Genomic DNA, 19902 nt, shown 5'->3' with positions numbered 1-19902 from the left:
TTGATAAATATGAAAGTAGCTGCACGCCACGGACTGGCCCACAAAACTCTCGCCTAGATGCCAATAAGTCGAATGCTAGCGTTTACCTTTTACAGAAGAGTTGGCCAAAAACTTGGCCACTAACGGCCGGCCGATGCACGGAGGAAAACAGGCTGTGCTTTTGATAGAGTAACTTGGTTGTAAGGTTGGCATAACCAACGATTAAATTTCACTGATGTTACGTTTTTTTTTTATTATAAACAAATTAAGTCATCCTATTCAGGAAAGCTAAATAGGGTATTCTGCTACATATGTCAAGGACATTTTTTTAATTTATAATAAAATGGGAAATTTAACCTTTGGTACTATAGATTTGTAAGGCGATTTTAGTTTATAGAATGTAACAAAACAACCCTAATTATTTCGAACTAAGTTCGACCTCAAAAGAAGACCTCTCATCGAATGACATTTGCCACAGTGCAGTAGCCGATCCATTCCCAAAAAAGGCAGATGGGGCCATGGCGTGCCGAGGTATCTGAGGCCAGCATCTCGAGCTCCTCCAACCCGGGAAACGCGGATGTCGTTGCCCAAGTAATGAGAACGTCTACTGATTTGTTTGGCTTGGCTAGTGCAAAGCACTGTTGCCGATCGCCCCACCATTGTTTGACCAAGTGTTTGATAACTTCATGCCGGAACAGAACAGCCAGACAATCTGCTAACTGGTTTCTGCTGTCGGAGAAAACTTCTCGCCAGCCACGCAAAAGCTATCTTAGCTCTAAGTTTGAGAACTTTTTCGAGCGACTAGCCAAGAACGAGCGGAAAAGTCAACAAACGCTCGCAGATGAGAGCAAAATCGCGATCGCGTCGGGGCTCTCTAGTTGGCGGCAGCAGCCCGCGTTTTCAGTCGCTTCGTGAAACCCGCCGCAGTCACATCGAAATCGCGCGCAAGTCGTACCCGAATCGCCTTTGAAACGCACGCACTTGCAAATATCACATACTAATTAATTGCGTGTGCGAATCAAATTGATTTCGCCCGACTGCCCATTGCAGTTCGACAGCAAATCAAAAAGTAGAAAAGTAGAAAGTGTAAGTGATTTTGACTGGGTGCCAAGAGACTGACATTATCAGCGGCAGTTGGCAGCCGATTGGGCGGAAAGAAATAAATGCAAAACGATGGGGAGATCAATTGATCGCCGTCGCATGCAAATCGAGTGATAAACGATCGCCTCGAAATTGAAATAACAGGCGAGCAGCTGGCCCCCGGAGGTGGATATGCATATATGTGTGATCGGGCAGAGAAGTGTTTCTCAAGGGGATGAGGAGGAGGAGTAGGTAGCCCCAGTAGCCAGATACAGAGACCTATCTATAATGTATAGCCAGTTCCCCGACTTGAGGCGCGCTTGCTCGTCTGCCTTGCGGTTTGTCGACTGTGTGTGCTTATTTATACAAAATATATTCAATTTCATTTAGCTGTCGCTGCTGGCTGTCCAGCAATAGCAATTTCAATATTCAAATGATCGCCGAACCCCAGACTGATACTTTTCTGAGCTCCCGCCAATGCTGGGGTAAAGTTGAAAGAAAAAACAGGCAGCATATAGAGAAAATTAAAAAACAATAATGCAACTGTTTGTTTGCATTTGTGATCGCTGACCCAATTGGCTCAGAAAATATGGCAAAATGAAAACAAAATCAGTCTATATAGAGGCGACTATATAGGCGATGCACTGGGTGATGTCAGAACTGCCAGCTGACATTGAAAGTCTGCGATCGCAATTGCGACAACCTGCAAGCCTTCTTCTGCCTTTTGGGAGATCCCAAGTTGAACAGGTTAACAGGCGGGGTTAGGGATAAGTGGGCCATCGGAATCGGGGGAGAGTCAGGTGAGCGGGGGCGTATACGTAATATACATGTGTGTGCCTGGCATACGTTTCAATTGGGCCACATTTTGGCTATTCCCCTCAGTTGCGAACCATAAAAATCACATTCGAAGCCAAATGAAAGAGTCGAGTGATGAATTTCAAGTGGCCACTCCTCTGGGGAAGTAATTAGTATGGGAAATGAACGGGTTCTATAAGACGATCCCGCTTCAAAATCTCCCCATTTGGCAAAGTTCAGTGACGCGCAACCATTGAAAATTGAACAATGTGAAGGTTACTCAATTTACAAGGCGAAAGATAACGACAGAGCATATGGGAGACAACCAAAAACAAAAAACATGGCAAGCGAAAATAAATTCTAATTCTGACAGAATAAACGAAGGCGTTTGCACACCAACGCCAAATGAAATGGCACCAGTGGCGCCGAAATCTTGGCCAACAGGTGCTGAGAACCAGAAGGTAGTATCCCACTTGTTGACCCCAGATGCCACTGCTCGGAGAAGATTGTGAGAGCGGTTCCAAAAGTTCCACTGCTTTGTTGATTTTCTAGATTTCTAGATCTCCCCGCTGAAATGCTCGCGACCTTGCGAGCTATTAATAAGTGTTTCGTGTTTTTCGTTTTCTATTTGCCCGCCTTACAAATGAATCATTTTGATGGGCTATCTCTTTATGACTTAACTTTCGCTCAAGATCCTCGAGAATTAAGTTTTTGAACGCTGTCAATGTCGCCGCCCTCTGACATTGAAAATTGAAGAATGAAAATGTTGACAGAATGTGAGGCTGAATCAAAAAGTATCTTGTGGATGCGCACATTTGTATCTTGCTTATAAAAAGACGCCGCTGACACAAGTAATTACACAATCTCGATCGGTAAATGAAAACTTCAAAGGCTGCAATTGAGTTTGCAGCTGCAACGGTTTTAATTGATTTATATGGCAAGTCGAGTGATTGAAAGCAGTCGAGTAAAAAGGCAATTTGACAAAAAATCAAAGACAAAAGTCAAGTGGGAGCTGGAATACCAGAAATTGGATAAATAAATAAAATGAAAAAACCAAAAATGCCCCGTGCTTTGGACTTGTCAAATTTGGTAGAACGATTTCTACCGGTTTATAAAATGGGCTTCAAACAAAAAACCTGACTCGGCCACTCAAGCGGGCTCCCACTTTCTGTCGAAGATTGTGGATTGAGCAATTTCCAGCCACATCGCAGATACTATAGAATGCCTTTGTCTTTTCGATATCTTTTGTGCCTGGCGCAAAAAGTAGCGCAGAAAAATGTCAAACTTAATTACGCGTTGAAGCGCAAACTAATTGTTGAGTGGTTTAAGCTTTTTGCGGGGTTCAGCGGGTAGCAGGGTCACCAAAGTTCAACAAAAGTAGCGATAAAGTCCACAACAGCCAAAGCCGAGAATAATTGGCTTTGGCTCCGCCTGAGGCCCCAAAACAATATCATAGTTGTCAGATACAATAGCTGGACACGTGCTCATTGCACACGAAAATTACAATTGCTGGCCGGATTAAACCAATTTTCCATGAGCATATAGCCAATAGCAATTGACATGATTTATATGGACAATATTTTCACTTCGCTGGCCTAGGCAAATGGGTCAGCAATTTATTAATGGCTTATGATACATGTTTATTTGTGTTATGGAAATTTTAATATTATTGTAGTTCAAAGTATCCAATGAATTTAATATATGTAAATAATATTGAATGTGGCTTTTATAACTTGTTCCCTGGCAAGAGAACTCTTATAACATACCAGTTACATTTTTATTCTTGCCGCTAAATCATTTTTTTAATATGTATCTCTTCGTATCATTGCTAGTCAGTATTCCCTTTTCCGGTTTTATTCTTTCTGGAACCCCTTTCTTTTTTAAATGAACACAAAATATTTATGTATTCCACGAATTACCTTACCCCAAAACTGCAGGTTTTGGAAAGTGCTTTGCCAGTTCTTCTTTATTTGTTGGTTGGCAGGGTTTACCTTTCACATTCGGCAGCATCCGACACTCTCTTACACCCACGCCATCTCCATCTCACCAAAGAAACTCCATCAACCCACAGAGTGCAATGACAACTTCGTCCAGTTGCACTTGTCAAGTCTCTAGCACTTTCCCAGTCTCCAAGCCTACGTCAAGTGGAGGCACAAATTCCTCGGAAAGAGTCGCCCACGCCTTGACTTGAACTTGACTCCGAGAGCTATGGATCACACCCGTTTAGTAATTCCTATATGTGTGAGCCGAGCGGAAGTCAACGTCAGCATTAGATGAGTTCATGCGAATATTAACGCCATTAGGCGTATGAGTGGGTAGGTCGCTGCTATATCGAATTCCATTCGGCAATTCCCCTGATATTACGAAGTCTTCTCTGACCCTAATTTTTGTAGAGATCTCGAGTGTCTCTACTTTGTTAACCTAACCAGGTCAAAAGATATCTATACCATAGCTACCGAAAGTAACCCAAGATTGCCAAGTTATAGAAACCAGACAAATGCTTCTTCTGGGGTCTGGGGTCTGTGGCCAATTGAAGTAGCGTTTATAAACAGACGCAAACGTGGGATCGCATGAGTAAAACCCGTGCGAAACGCGTGAAATATGTTAATGCGCCATATGTCCGGCTATCAGCCCCGCCAGCTTGTGACGAAACTATACAAAGTTTTTAAATTACAAAGAAGAACAGAATGTGATGTGATCTTTGGCACGCTCTCCTTCCCCGACGCCCCTGTCCCGATAATTGAGCAATTTGTATAGCACTTCTGTTGGCCAGATTCTTCGCATCTTTTTCCGTGAGGTGTGAAGCTCAGCGGAAATGGTTTTTACATACAAATAGTATTTGTATCTTTGTATCTGCTGGCTGAACTTTAGCTGTGTGCCAAAAGGCATTTCCCAGGCAGTCCGCTTAGTCTGGCCTTTCTTACTGGTAATGACTCAAAGCGATTCCATGTAAGACAAGACATTTTGGCGTGTGATTATCTCATCAAGACCGCCGCGAGCCACATGTACACATGAGATATATCTCGTGGATGCAAACCAGCTGCAGCGGCATTTGCAAGTGCCGACATGCGCCACATCAATCCGCAGCCGGGACCCAAGCACGTTAAGCGATTGATTAATTTAATGACAATGCCCGGTGGCGCTATTTCGCTATTTGGATGGGTGCAACCCATAGATAGTTTGCAAGATCCGCCGATCGTGTGCGCATGCGCATGCGCGGATGATTTCAACTTTCCCAAACCGGCCACCTTCTGCCATTTCCAGCTCACATCCCTGCAGATAAAGTACGATTTATTACTCATTCGATTTTAAAGCATTGCTAAATATAATTCTTACGTTCGCGTGAGTATTTCACGTTTTCTGTCCATTGTTTTCTTCGTTCCTTCTATTTTTAAAGCGGATTTCTTCTATAAACATTTTCGTTCGTCTGCTTGACGTCACAACTGGTCAATCTTTTGGATCTTAATGTTTGGTTTCATTGTCTTTACTTTTGCAATAGCCATGGCAGTCAATGTGGGCAAATTTAAATTCCATACATATTTCTTATTCCATTAGGAAAAAAAAAACAAAGGGAACATGGGGGCTTAAATGATTTAAAAAAATCGTTGGGGTTGTGATTAACACTATCACAACGGAAAAACGCAGGAAATCGCCTACTCACTGCCTCAGAAATCGTGATTATTAAGTTTTAAAAACATAAATGTTTAAAAATTTAATTTTTTAAAGAAAAAACGTAAAAAAAATATTTTTTAAACAAACCGGATAGCAACAGTGGTTAACAATTTTTACAAATATTTTAAAATCATCGTTCTATTTTTACTTTATTTCCAGTTGGTGACCTCAATATATCCCTGCCAAAATGCCGAAACCCCTATTAAACTCCTGCTGCCTGTGTCAATCGACCCGGAATGGCTCTGTAATATCGGGTATCCTGGCCATTATCCTGTCGATCATTACCATCGTGGTGATCTTTACGACACGAGTCCACTTTAAAACGATAATCTTTGATTTTATCCCCAATGATATCGTTAAGATAATCCTCGTTATTAATTTGTGTATGACGATTTTAATATCACTACTTATGATTGCGGGTGCTCTAAAGGTGAGTCGTGGTTTAAAAACATTTAAGGTTAGACAATAATTTATAATGGCCTTTCGCAGCGGAACCACTACCTAATGGTTCCCTGGGTGGTCCTCGGCATTATGATTGCCATCGGTCTGCTGATCTCCGTCATCTACACGGGCGTCGTTTTCTTCATCGATGGCTATGTGCTGACGGGAGTCCTCTGGCTGATCTTCGGCCTAATTTTCTCCGGTAAGTGCACTTTTCCATGGGACGTGGAAATGGGGGGGTAAGCGATTTTTCCATGTGCGGTTTTTAGCACCGGATGGCGGTTATTGCGAGCCGTTTTTAATTTATAGACCCATTTATCATGCGATGATTGCCCGTGCGCTGAAAGCAGCAGTGTCGGCGCCCCGGGATGGGAGTTTTCAGAGGGGATTGCCGTGTGGGTGGTGCACGCAAATGAGGCGCGAAGTGGCCATTTGTACAGCTGCCAACTTTTTGTAATTATACTTTAATTTAATGAGATGGTGACCCATAAACTAAGCGACTATTGTCATAAAAAAGACAACAAATAATTTAAAATGCATAACAACTGAACTCTAATAGAAAGATTTCCTTTACAGCTTTTAGAACGAAATGTTCATTTAAGAATAAATAAATCTAGTTGCAAACTATGCCAGAAATGATCTTAAAAGTTAGTGCAGAAAACGATTGACATCGCAAGTAAATTACATGATTGTAAAATAAGAAATCATAGCACACTTTTGAGCACTGATCCCTAAACATGTAAGTCTAGCTAAGCCTCTTTCTCTCTTTCTCTCCGCTCTTTACACAGAAAGAAAAGTAGGGATCAATTTGAAAATTATAATTTAACATATTATTTTGACACTGATACAAGAATTTAGATTTGATTAGATTTAAATTTTAAAGCTATACCTAATATAATAAAATTTTTTGAATATTTTTCAGCAATTATGATCTACTGCTGGTGCGTGGTTTATAGTGAATACGCCAACTTATCAGAGGAGAGCGAGCGCGGCCGCTACAACAAACAGCCGTACCGCCGTTAAGGATGTCCAGGATCACTATGAAACTTCATCAGAATTTGCATTCTAGAAGCAGACTCTCACACCCACACATCTTCATCCTAGCTTCTTATGTTCGTTTTTAGTAATTATGTCTAACTAATAATTGTAATTTAGTCGAGGCGAGCCAGCCCTTCGCTCACATCGAATTTACGCGGCCCGCGGCAGTAAGTGCAATGGAATTATGTATTTAACATTTAAATAAAACTTTAATCCAGATATTTTGTGAATTTCTGTTGTAATTTGTACGTAATACTTGTAATTGTGAATGAGGAGATCAAGAACCGAAAAAGATTAACACGTGGAAAATAAAAACAAACTGTTTATTTATCAACCGTTTGAGAGCACGAGGTCTTGTGTGTTTGTTGTTTTTTATTTCAAAATATATTTTTTTCATTAGATATATATAGTTATATTCAATTCTCTCAAAGTCTATCAAAATTGTAAATTAACTAAAAATATGAATGTGTAGGGGGGCGTTTCATGTGGTTGTTGCTTTAGCTAAGTGGGCGTGTTCCATGTAACTACACAAGTAACTAGAATTAGCTCTACAGCTCGCCGTGCGAGTACTTGGGCTTCAGCTCTTCGATGCGCTTGATGAAGTCGCCCTTCTCAAGACAACCGTCACAGCTCTCGTCCCAGTCGTTGAGGATTTTCTTCAGGTCGCGCACCTTCAGCTTCTTCAGGTCCACGCTCTTCAGATCGATTTGTTTCTCTGCAAAGAACACACTCGATGAGAAAGGTTTTCAAGGGCAAAAGGGTAGTGACAGGGTTATACTATTGAGCTACAGTTCTTATCGAATTCAGCACTCACAGAAAAATTGAATTTTTTTTGTTAAAAAATGTATCTATGTAAAATGATTCAGGTTAGCTCACATTACTTTGATTGGTTCTAGCACAAACAATTCATTCAACGTTTTACCCATATACCAGCATTTCAATTTGAGATTATAACATTAGAAATAGGTTTTTGAAGGTTCAAGTAGTATTAAATTTACATAGTTGGAGGAATAGGTTGACAGATGTTCTAAGCTTTAACTAGCAAGTTGCCGCCCTTTGGGACAACTTGACAAATTATATAAATATCCTGGATTATCCTTTTTTTTATGTCTAGATACGCTAAGAAGAATTTAGGATATTTTCTGTTCCTAAAATACTATATTATATTTCCCCTCTCTACCCTAAGGATATTATATTTACCATATCGAAGATCGCAGATCTGCGCGTCCTTCTTCTTCAGCTTCTCGCAGATCTTCTCGGCGGGCATGGACCAACTGAGGGGTTTGCTCAGCTCGTTGAGGATGCCCGTGGCGGATTCTTCCAGACCTCCGAGGTAGTAGCACTACGTGGAATAACGCATACGTGTATCATTTTTCCGCATGAGAGGAAGAAGAGGGGCGGCACTCGTTTGCCGGCTACTCACGAATCTGTGCTCCTTGTTCTTCTGCGCCTTGCAGAACTTCTTGAACTCCGTCTCGATCTGTTTGAAGTCCTTCTTGGTGGCATCGTTCAGGGAGTCTGCGAACCGCCGCACCGTCTTCACACAAACTGCCAAAACCAAAGAAGGGAGCCCGGTGAAAATCTGCTCCAGAACATCTTAACCACTTACGTGGCCAATCACCTACCTTCGCAGTCCTCTTCTTTGAGGGCCAACGCCGTGGTGGCCAGCGCCGCCAGGAAGCCTATCACTACTACCATGTACCACGTCTTCATTTTGTTATATTTTAGCTGTGCTGGAGCGGACTTTTAATTGACTAAACTGAGTTACTCCGCTGCGATTTTGATTTTGTTTAGCATGTGAAAAATGTATCAACATACCAATATCGATATTTTTGGAATAAAAATAAATACTAAATATCGGATATTTTTTACCGGATATATCGATACTATCGCTATTTAATGGAAAAATTTTTAAGTCCAACTATCAGTCCAATTGGAACCCTTAGCGTATGCGCAATTGTTGCTGTTGTTGCGCCGCTGTCAGCAAACGTAAGTGTCAGCAAACGTAAGAGCCACGTAAAGGGTCGGTAAAAGAGGGAGATAGCAACAACGTAAGTGCCAGGTGTAGGGGATGTGAAAAATATATCAAAATTTCAATATATCGATATTTTTTAATAAAAATAAATAATTATATCGTTATATTTTTAACATGATTTATCGGCAGGTACTTAATTATCGGCGGGGAGTTTTCAAATTGGAAGACCTGACATGGTCCCACTGCGTTGGGAGGGAAATGCTCTCTCTACTCTTTTCTCTGCGCTCTTTTTGGGGTCCGATATGGAACTAATTTACTAACAGGTGTGGGGGATCACTCATTGGGGTATTTTGATTCCTCCTCAGTTTTTAACAACGCGCGAAAGTGAACGGAACAGAGCAGCGCGTTTTATCTTTTTAATAAAGCTGAACAAATATGCACTCGATCGAACCTTACCCGTGACGTCGTGGGCTTCAATACCACTCGAGTTCCCTTATAATAGCCCCGTATTTGTGAAACCCCCAACAGTATTGTCCAAATCGGCAAAGTGCTAAGTACCCAGCCGGCTATTAGAGTTATTGTAACCGTTGGCAACTGCCACAGCAAAGTTATTTACCCTTTACCGGATATAATTTGCAATTACATACCCGCCTAAAAATAAATCCGAAACAAAAGTGTAATATTTAAAAAAAGCCTTCAAGATGCCCGATGTAAAGTTTTTTTCCATTTTGCCCACCAATGCCAATGCATCGGTTCGAGTCACTAGGATGTCCATTAGCGCCAACCTTCTCCAGGATGCCCAGCAGTAAGTCCTGCCCACCAAACATACTGGGATTCTTAAAACTTTAAGAAAATCGATTAGCCACTTCCTGTAGAAATTGGTTCTTTGCGTGCAGAAAATCAAATGCCCTAAAAATTTTGTTCGTACGTGACCCGGTTATATGAAATTCTCACAAACTTGCAAACTAGCGCACACATGAAACGAACAAATGGGCTATGAAATTTAAATAATATATGCCATAGCATATAGTTCTCGCGTTCTGTTTTTGGGAATTCCAAAGGCATCTTATTAATTTATGAGGTGACGATGGCAGACAATAAAGCAATCTTCGCCACTTATCAGTTGTCTGGTTTTACTGTATCAATTCAACCATCCATGACATCACCGGTCAGAAATTAAACAGAGACGCGCTCTAAAGATGCCGGCTACGAAGAAAACAACAAAAGCCGTAACAAATGGTAATGGTGAAGGCGGGAAGAAGAACAAGATGGTGGGAAGATTGTTAATCAGCTTACGAATAGTTAAATGATCTCAATAAATCAGAAGAACCATCGTTAAATCACTCTGGAATCCGGGTTCTTAATTGAAGGTCTATACAAATTTCATAACTGAACACCTTGTATTTCTTATCTTCAGATCGATAAGGTACTTATACGAGTAATAGCTTCAAAAATGTGTCATAAGAAGTTCCTTGCTTCTTGAATACTTACAGTTCTTGTTCTAAGATAGCGTTCATAAGAAATGGGAAATTCTAAAGCCTCTGTGACTAAGGTTCCTTTAACAATGAAAAATATAATGGAGCGGACGTCAGAAATTCCAATTCCATTCCCTAAATGCGCTGCACGTTTTCGCACCTACTCACTATAAATAACTACATATACATATGTACATATATGTCTGGGAGCTCCGGTCCCCAAAAAAACTTGCCTAACAGCCATGTGCCATTCAAACAATTACGATGACTAAGCGTTTGAAATGGGGGTCAAACATTCAAGAAGCGACGTCACTAGCACAAATGTCACGTTTTTAATTTTTTTAAAATTATTTATGTGTGTAATTTGTGTAGATATTAAATTTCTTGAGCCTCAATCGGTAAACGTGTTGACAAAAAATATTAGCTTCTTGTTATGAACTGATAAATGATTCCAACAAGTTACTTGGGTCAAGAAATAGTAGAACTGTGTATAAATATTCTTAAGGAAAAGGGCAAATACGTCATTAGCACCTATGTAAAGTAACTATTTTTCTATTCTCCACAGATACTCGGTGAACTTTGTCAACAGTACAGACTGCACGGACAACATTACATATCACTTCAAGGTGATCATCCCCACACAGACGATCATCGAGAACTACAAGCGGAACGGCGAATGGAGCAGTCTGCAAAAGGATACTGAACTGAACATCTTCGACGGTACAGGCGCTAGCGATAAGAACTCCCATTTGACACAGAGCTTTGCCCGCATGATAAGCGAGATTGACGAGGCCTTGACTTTGACTTCATCCACAGAATCCTCGTTTTGCCTTGAGTTCGTCTTCGACTACGCAAACTCCATGATGCATGTGTACCAGGGCAGGGATTCGGGCCACAATTTCATAACCAAGTATGAGACCCTCTTCTCCCTCTCCGACATCCAGGCAGTGCAGGTGTGGGGCGATGTGCAGAAGGTCAACCAGTTTGCCCTGAGCTACAACTGATAGGGAGGGAAACCCCCAGATCCCCCAGGTAGCTGGTCCAATTCTCCTATTTAATGCATTCTACAATCGCTTAGGCTGAAGTTCGGTGGCGGGGCACCTTTAGTCCTAATATTGCACGCCTTAAAAACCCTCACCTGTAGTTCTAATTGAAGTAGTTTGTTGGATTTTTCACCCCATTTGCATTATTTTGCAGTAGTGTCCATATGCTTTTCCCCATTCTTCGTTTAATAAGATTCTTGATTCTGGCTTTTCATAGCTTTATCTTGATTCTGTTCCTAAATGATTCTGTTCAAGCAGTATTAAAACATTATTTATTTAAACATGCAAACATTCTACTGTAAATTTTACTGGTTCCTTAATTAGTTGGCTGATTTATTTATTTGCAGCTCCAAGAAAGTACTCTAAATTGTATTCATGCCTAAACTAGTTAGCTTATTTATTTACAACTCCAATAATGCTCTACATTTTAATTGTCACGTTTTCGTAGTTTCTAAGCACTTGTTTCCTCTCTCTTATCAGTCCTGTAATCTCACCTGGGGTTTTTTAAGGAACTCTGCTGTTGCTTATTGCGATTTATCGCAATTGTTGTTTATTACTTCGTTTTCTTGGTGATAGCAATCGTTAATTGTTAGGCCAAAGAATTGGTTATATATGTACATCTGTGCTTGCTGAAGTCTTCCATTTAGATTTTGAACGTTAATGTAAGCTTTCCATGTAATACCCACCCATACCACGCTAAGTATTAAACATCTCCTTGACATTTCCTTAATTAAAAGCGTAAACACAAATATTCACTGGAATTGGTTTTCTTCAATGCTTATAAATTTTTATTCGGAAAAACAATGGAAAACGTGCTTGCATTTGTTTTTCATTCGTTCGCATGGTAGATTTAGAATTACGAGCATTTTTCGGAAATCTTTCAGAAATCTGGCCGACATTGGAATAACCGTCTGATATTCATACTTTCAGCGGGGAGAGCCTTACCAAATATAATCACGTAAACATTGGGGCCTGCCCGCCTGCCATCTGCTTTATAGCGCCACAAAATCGAAGGCTCCAATGCGATACCAAACGAAATACACACTACACTTTTTGCCATAAATTACACATTATATTTATTTCTGCAATGGAATCATTTCTTTTCACCCAAAAAAGGTATTTTACCATCAATTGTTTTCAGCTTGTACATACATAGATACACAGATATTTACAATGCCTTACAATAGGAAACTTTACACAAACACTCTCTTTAGGTGTTTATCCTAATATAAATGCTGCGAATTACTGAATAAAAACAGAATAACACAGACTAAAATAAATTAAGGAAATAAATGAAACGTGAAAACACGCTTCAAATGTTTTATAAATAATATTGCACAAAGAAAAAGTAAGAGGTAAAGTAAACTAAACGAAAATTAAAAGCATTAAGGAACTGGCGACCAGAAGGTGGAACAGATCGCGGACTAGGACACGAGGTAAAATGGAGTACTTCTCGAGCTTTCAGAATAATTACTTGGCGGCTGGTGTGCGGGAATTTTGGTACTGGGAGAAGCCCAGCTGCACGTAATTGGCCAGAGACGCAGGCATATTGGAGTCGGGTGCTTGGGTGATCGTTATGGTGTTTCCGGCCAGGTCCTGGGTGGTTACCACATGCATGATCTGCGCCGGCTGCGTTTGTGTTTGCGTTTGCTGCTGAGCAGTGCGTTGTTGCTTGATTTCGTAAACCGTCTTTGAGAAAGAAAGGAGGAGGTGGATTAGTAGTTGCCAGCTTAAGCCGCACTAACCACTCACCTGTTTGGGAACCTGACCATTGCTACGGACCTGGGCAGGTGCAGAAGTGGCCGCAGGAGGAGCAGTGGCAGCCGGACCCGCACTCTCCGATCGAGTTTTCTTATGCATTTCCCGATGCTTTTCGTAGTGCAGCTTGGTGGCGAAATTCTTATTGCAAACATCGCAGCAGTAAAGCGTTTCGTTGGCCGGCTGCGTGTGAATCCTGTGGAGAAAAAAGTTCGTTATTAAGAAATACGGGATATGTAACATAGTAAAGCGAAGTACTTACCGCTTGTGCTTGTTGAGGTTGTCCTTTCGCGAGAAGGGCTTCTTGCACACCTCGCAGGTGTACATCTTTTGGCCCGAGTGGGAGATCAAATGGCGAGAAAGGTGCTCCTTGCGGCTGAAGGTCTTGTCGCAGCCGTCCTCCGAGCACTTGAAGGGTCGCAAGCCCGCGTGCAGCTTCACGTGCTGGGTGAGATGTTCTTTCTTCTTGAACTCACGTTTGCAAGTGGGGCAAGTAAGGGATGAGGGTGGCAAAAACGCATCGTTAGCAGTCGCATTCTCCCCCTCCTGATTTGGCGAAGGCAGAATTTGTTGGGGTGGCCGCGCTGGTTTCGCTTTCTGCCCCGATGTTTCCTGATTTTCAGGTGGCTTGCGCTCGACCTTTTTGTGCTGTGACGCCAATGGAGGCGGCTGTGCCTGGCTCAGTGCGGGAACGGGCAGAGGAATGGGCTGGGGAGCAGGAGAAGCGGCTGCCGCTGGAGACTTTATTTGAGGCTTAGGCGCTGTTTGCATTGAGATTCGACTGATGGTGATATTCTGCTTGTTTAGCATGGGCAGCTTGGCGGGAGTGGGTGCTGGAGCCGGTGCTGGTACCGAAACGGGCTGCTTGGCCACCTTGGTGATGGTTGTGTTCGAGGAGAGTCGCTGCATGGCAGCCTGATTGGCCGAGGTCGTTGTCTGAGAGGCTGCAGCGGCTGCTGCGGGCGGCTGTTGCTTTGCCTGCGGTTGCTGCTTTGCCTGCTGTGGCTGCTTTGTCTGCACCATCAGGCGCTTAAATTCGTTGGTGGATGGGCTAATGCCTCCTCCTGAGGGTGAGACCACTGGAGGTTTGCTCTTCGGCGATGGCATCTGTCTATTTGTCTGCTTTGGCGGGGGAGTCTTAAAAGCAGGCGGCTCCTTCGTGCTCGTGGGCGTGGTCGGAGTCGATAGGATATTGGTCACATTCCTTATCACCAATTGCGGATTGGTGTTGCTGGTCTGTGGAGATCTTATGATTTGCTGAGAGGTCACTTGTGCCGTGTTAGGCAGTTGTGTAAGGGGTTGTTGTTGTTGGACAGGCTGCGGCTGCGGGGCCAGAAACTGGTTTTGCGCCACAGCCGTGCCCTGGAAATTGCTTCCCGGATTTCCCAGATTCTGCGGTGTCAACTGCAGCGTGGCCGGAATGGAGGTGGGTGTCAGCTGCATAATCGGCTGACCGTCGGCAGTGGCCAACTGAGGCTGTAGCTTCATCTGTACTTGGTAGGTGGTTGGCAGCACTAGGTTTTTGGTGTCTATATGCGCCACGATCTGCTGGTCGGAGTTCTCGTCCCGAATGGTGATGGGCAGAAAACATTTGTTCGGTGAGAGCATATTGGGAGCTGACTGCGGAGCCGCCAGACTAGAGAGTAGAGCAGCTGCATTAAACTGCGTCTGGGATGACGCTGTCGCCGCATTCGTCACTCCACTTCCACCGGGCATCAACTGCAGCTGGATCTGCGGCTGACCTCCCGCGAACTGCGGCAGAGAGGTGGTGAATTGTGGGGCCGATTGGGAAGAGAGCACAAAGTTCAACTTGGGCTTTTTGCTGTCGCCAGGATTGCCGGCATCCTCCTGGGTGGCCGTGAACTGAGTGGTGGCCTGCAGCTGGTTTGTGAGTTGCTGTAGCTGCTGCTGCAGTTGCAGCTGCTGTATCTGTTGCCAGAGGGGTTGCAGTTGATCTCCCAGTTGCGGCTGTATCTGCAACTGGGTAGTGTTTAATGTAGTCGTCACTGTCTGCGGTTGGAGAGGAGGAGGTTGCTGGGGTTTGCCAGGTGAATTAGCCTCCTTCTTCCCCAGCGGCGTTATCTTGATGTCCGGCTTGAGGCGGATGAACTCCTCCAAAGCACTAAGAGGAAAGAAAAGAGGAACGGCTTAGAATGAAGTCTTAATTTTGGGAATCTCCCACTCACGTCTGCCTCTCGGTTTTGATTTGCGCTTCCGACAAAGGTTGCTGCTGCTGTACCCCGTTGTCCACCGTGATGGTGTACTGCTGCTGGGGTTGCATTCCCACCGCCTGGATGATGCTGCTCAGGAGATTTCCAGACTGTTGAGCTCCGGCGGAAGCTGCTGGAGCCGTCTGAGTCACGCTTAGGCTCTTGCCGGACTCGTCGACCGCATCCCGGATGTACAGCTTTTCGCTACTCGGCGCCGGGCGGATGTTGAGGCAGTTGCTCAGCATCGTTTGCGAGTTGCGGCAAGTGGCGCGAAGTCCGTGGATCTGCTCCACCTGCTGCACGCACTGTGCGCACACCACCTTGGGCAAGCGATCCTTCTCATCGATCTATAAAGAAAGAGGGTCTATTAGCCAAGGGTAATATGCATTTTGGCTAAGGAACACGACCTGTAGCGAGAGGCACTCGAGAATCTTGTTGCCCAGGTTCTTGGCGCGACCCTCGGGCGAGTAGATGTTCGTCTTGTGGTCGCTGCTGTCGGTGCAGATGCGGCACAGGTCGTAGAAGTTGATGCAGCGGACGTTGCTTCCGGCCGCAGCCATTTTCCCGATGGCTCAGTGGTTGGCGAAATGCTATTTACGTTTGGTTATTGCACATGCAAATATTTGTTGTTTTTTTCTTCGACTGTCTGAACGACGCTCACTGCTAGAGGTGGCACTGCAGCTGCATCGCAGCTCGGGGTGAATGGCGATAGTGCAGCCAACTATTGGATGTTCGATAATCAGAAAACGTTCACGATACCAAACAATTGTGTTTAATTATTAAATAATTACTAATTACTATTTATCAATATAAGGGCAGTTTTTCAACCATTATAAAATATGTATAATGAATTTGGAGGTGACGAAATAAATATAAGTATACATGATCATAATCATGATACACATGAAATTTGACAACTAATCATAACTGTTTGGAAACTTAATATGAACTATTTTGGGTCGCTGTATTGCTTAAATTTTTGGTTGAATTTTCAACAATTCACCAATTGGAAAGGGAGTACCCAGAATAAATTTAATGCATGAATACAATGGCTGCCGCGCAGACACACATAATAGGTTTGAAAATAAAAGAACAAACATGGAGGGACTACTCCAAAAAAGACACTTGGTTTTCTTTTGTGTTCAATTTTGTAAGCTTTTAACGTGATTACCAAAGTAACTACTTACCAGGTAAGTACTGATATGACAACCCCTAGCGTGGTTCCACCACTATGTCTATAGACAACTACCCGTGCAAGGGATTTTCCTAACTCCCGCCAACGGTCATACTGCGTCGGCCATTTGTATTTGCGTGACAGGAAAAAGTTCTGTGAAAATCGAACGAGAATTTCAGCAAGCAAGTCAACCACATCGTCTGATTTAAACTGGAAAAAATGGGATCACGCAACGAGTGCCGCATCTATGTGGGTAACCTGCCGCCGGACATCCGCACCAAGGACATCCAGGATCTGTTCCACAAGTTTGGCAAAGTTACATTTGTCGACCTGAAGAATCGGCGTGGGCCGCCATTTGCTTTTGTTGAGTTCGAAGATGCGCGGTGAGTAAGGCGAATACACACTGGCCAGCTGGCTGGAGGCGACACCCAACTAATTCGCGCTCATCTTTCCCAATTCCCCCTTGACCTCGGAACATCTTCACCGACTCCTCCTCGTCCGCTATTGGCGCCAAAAACAGCGATGCCGACGATGCGGTGAAGGCACGCGATGGCTATGACTACGATGGGTACCGCCTACGCGTGGAATTCCCACGGGGCGGTGGTCCGGGCAGCTATCGTGGTGGCAACCGCAACGACCGCAGCCGCGACGGCGGCGGACGCATGGGCGGACGCGGACCACCGGCCAAGCGTTCGCAGTACCGCGTCATGGTCACCGGACTGCCCGCCTCCGGATCGTGGCAGGATCTCAAAGACCACATGCGCGAGGCCGGCGACGTCTGCTTCGCGGACACCTACAAGGACGGGTCCGGCGTGGTGGAGTTCCTGCGCCACGAGGACATGAAGTACGCCATCAAAAAGCTGGACGACTCGCGCTTCCGTTCGCATGAGGTATGTAAATTCTGGATTTATCATTTTGTAACATTCAAATGTATTCGTCTGTCAAGGTACATAGGCAATTTACCTATGCATTTATTTTGACAGCATACATTATTCAGCAGCTTGAATAATTTAATAGGGCGATTGTTCCCTAATTTGTCATTCACCCTGAAACTCGGTTCACTGTCAATATATTTGATGCAACAAAGTATCGAAGTTATTCATCATCCATTAAAATATAACAAAATGTATTCTGTAAGTCAATAGTTCAGTTATATTAACGCTATACTCAGGTTAATTCTTAGAAAAATTCGTAAACTTAAGTGACACTTAAACAATTTAATCATTTTTACTTTTGCAGGGCGAGGTTGCCTACATTCGCGTCCGCGAGGATAGCGGCGATAACGACCGCAGTGGCGGTGGCGGGGGCGGCAGCGGAGGAGGTGGTGGTGGTGCCGGCGGCGGAGGTGGAGGTGGAGGCCGTGACTACCGCGACAGGTTAGTTAAATATTACTACAGTTTATTGTCAAGTATTTATCATTTAAATCCCTCCTTACAGATCTCGCTCGCGCTCTTTCTCGTCACGACCTCGTCGTCGTGGCACACCAACCTACTCCCCAGTGCGACGTCAGTCTTATTCCAGGTCTCGCTCTCGCTCTAACTATTAAACACTACCAAGCATTATCCATTAATATATAATATTTCTACGAGCAGGAAACATTAGGAAAAGCAAGCTAAATTAAGAAAGCCCATTGAATATTTGTTCAAGACCGACCCCCACATATACCACTTTGTAAATTGACTATTCAAGCCATCTGCGAACCAATCAAGTTTGATCATTCAAATTCCGAACTCTCATCGAAGCCAACATACAATCATATTTCAAAAACCACTTGCTTTTCCAACTGTATCACACGTTCTAAGAAGCAGAGATGTTCTCTTAAATTATAATCCACCGGAAATAATTTGACAAAAACTGTTCAAAAATGGCACTGGTAAACCAGGGAATTCTCTTTGGCTACAACCCTTCGGCATTCCTTGATTTGCTTTTGTTTTATTTTGAGCCTTTGCCTCTGCATACTAAAATTATATTATAAACTGAACTTTGGCTGCATATTCACCAAGCGTAATTTATTAGAATCTACCTTAACGAAAACAAGAAACATCGATACAGAATAAATATGTCTATAATGAGAGAAAGAATAGAACAAGAAACAGAAACCCGAACACAACGCAATGTCAACCACATTGAAAAACATACTATTAATACTTCAATTTTTATTTTCTTCTCTTCCCCATTTTGCGCGTTTATGTTTGGAGAGTGATGAGGATGTGGAGGATGAGGATTAATGGAGGAGGAGGATATTTTGATGTTGATTTTGGCGTGGATTGGATAAATTTGGATTAAAATTAGAGGAGGCAGGACATGTCTATAGATCTTATAAACATAGTATGTTTATCAGATGGTAATCAGGAATGGATTTGGATTTAGGATTGTTGAGCCCTTCGCTAGGACAACGTGGGATGCAGTGTCCCACGGCTAATTCGCACCTCGGAGGAGGAGGAGGAGACAGGAATTTCGCATTGTTGAAGGATTTGTGTGTGAGCTTTGGTCGTGTTCAGGTTAACGGATGTGTGGAGGAGGAGGATTTCAATGACATCGGTAACGGTGAGGAGCACCTGAGTTGCCCTTGGACAGGACTAGAGCGAACAGTTTCGGACTCGGACGCATCTCTTCAAACCTCGCCCCTTCTTCGGCATCCTCCTAACGGTCGGGAATAGGATTCGCTTGGACAGAGTCACACGCGTTGTTGTCGCCTTCTGCGGATCGCACCCCCAAACACTAGCTCACCCAGGGAACCGCGTATTTCGAGGCCTTAGCGCCCCTGTCGTTATCATTCACGGATTTGCTGTGCAACATCCAACGTTGACTTGAGCCCAACGCTGGATAGTGGATAGTGCTCCTTGGTCTGGTCCGCTCCGATTCGTTCCTGTCTCCCTCAGTCTCGCCTCTCAGTGGTATGTTCGATTGCCACATCTATTTTATCTTTAACATTTTATTTGCGTTTATTAGTTTTTAATTTACATACAATACTTTTACCCAACTCTTTCGTCTCCATTGGTGTTGTTGCCTCCGAAATGTGGCGATTGTCGCGTGTGCGTTTTTGTTTTCCATGTTTTGACTAGAAGGGCGAAAATTCATGAGCCCCGACTATAGCCCACACCCACTGCATTTGCATGAACTTTCTTTACCCAATATACAATGTAATAATACCCACAAAAAGAAATTTTTGACCTGAGAGCCGATGTCTCTGTGTTCCCCTTGCTTATCGATCAACCTACAGGCCATAGTCTTAACATATTTTTGAAATATAATCCACCTT

The 19902-nt window shown here is 43.5% G+C and overlaps 5 protein-coding genes across 7 annotated transcripts; 3 read left to right on the top strand and 2 right to left on the bottom strand.

The window, feature by feature from the left end:
• Positions 1-877: 877 nt before the first annotated feature.
• Positions 878-7344, top strand: LOC119545770. The gene is made up of 4 exons (XM_037851617.1): positions 878-1065; positions 5686-5956; positions 6016-6169; positions 6890-7344. Exons 2-4 carry the CDS (start codon positions 5714-5716, stop codon positions 6988-6990), a joined length of 498 nt encoding a protein of 165 aa, XP_037707545.1. The 5' UTR covers positions 878-1065; positions 5686-5713; the 3' UTR covers positions 6991-7344.
• Positions 7345-7359: 15 nt separating this feature from the next.
• LOC119545768 (mesencephalic astrocyte-derived neurotrophic factor homolog) lies at positions 7360-8804 on the bottom strand. Its single transcript, XM_037851616.1, has 4 exons — positions 8631-8804; positions 8429-8553; positions 8206-8347; positions 7360-7720 (listed from the first exon to the last, which is right to left on the bottom strand). Exons 1-4 carry the CDS (start codon positions 8716-8718, stop codon positions 7554-7556), a joined length of 522 nt encoding a protein of 173 aa, XP_037707544.1. The 5' UTR covers positions 8719-8804; the 3' UTR covers positions 7360-7553.
• A 536-nt stretch (positions 8805-9340) lies between these two features.
• Positions 9341-12561, top strand: LOC119545767. Of its 3 annotated transcripts, XM_037851615.1 has the most exons (4): positions 9344-9785; positions 11021-11175; positions 11272-11487; positions 12429-12561. In XM_037851615.1, exons 1-3 carry the CDS (start codon positions 9682-9684, stop codon positions 11457-11459), a joined length of 447 nt encoding a protein of 148 aa, XP_037707543.1. In that variant the 5' UTR covers positions 9344-9681; the 3' UTR covers positions 11460-11487; positions 12429-12561. The 3 variants fall into 3 exon arrangements, with proteins under 3 accessions (XP_037707541.1, XP_037707542.1, XP_037707543.1); XM_037851613.1 differs by having other exon boundaries at positions 9341-9785; positions 11021-11487; XM_037851614.1 differs by having other exon boundaries at positions 9341-9785; positions 11021-11487; positions 12383-12561.
• Positions 12558-16747, bottom strand: LOC119545765 (transcription factor Sp2). The gene is made up of 6 exons (XM_037851611.1): positions 16654-16747; positions 15874-16187; positions 15443-15813; positions 13519-15378; positions 13251-13452; positions 12558-13187 (listed from the first exon to the last, which is right to left on the bottom strand). Exons 2-6 carry the CDS (start codon positions 16024-16026, stop codon positions 12969-12971), a joined length of 2805 nt encoding a protein of 934 aa, XP_037707539.1. The 5' UTR covers positions 16027-16187; positions 16654-16747; the 3' UTR covers positions 12558-12968.
• Positions 16747-18634, top strand: LOC119545766 (serine/arginine-rich splicing factor 1B). Its single transcript, XM_037851612.1, has 4 exons — positions 16747-17023; positions 17161-17530; positions 17880-18016; positions 18078-18634. The coding sequence occupies exons 1-4, from the start codon at positions 16860-16862 to the stop codon at positions 18184-18186; spliced, it is 780 nt and encodes a 259-aa protein (XP_037707540.1). The 5' UTR covers positions 16747-16859; the 3' UTR covers positions 18187-18634.
• The last annotated feature ends 1268 nt before the right edge of the window (positions 18635-19902 follow it).

The sequence above is a fragment of the Drosophila subpulchrella genome, chromosome 3R, assembly GCF_014743375.2.
Source record: "Drosophila subpulchrella strain 33 F10 #4 breed RU33 chromosome 3R, RU_Dsub_v1.1 Primary Assembly, whole genome shotgun sequence".
Lineage (NCBI taxonomy): Eukaryota > Metazoa > Arthropoda > Insecta > Diptera > Drosophilidae > Drosophila > Drosophila subpulchrella.
Note: the sequence above shows the minus strand (reverse complement) of the source record. Positions and strands in the feature narration are given on the sequence as shown.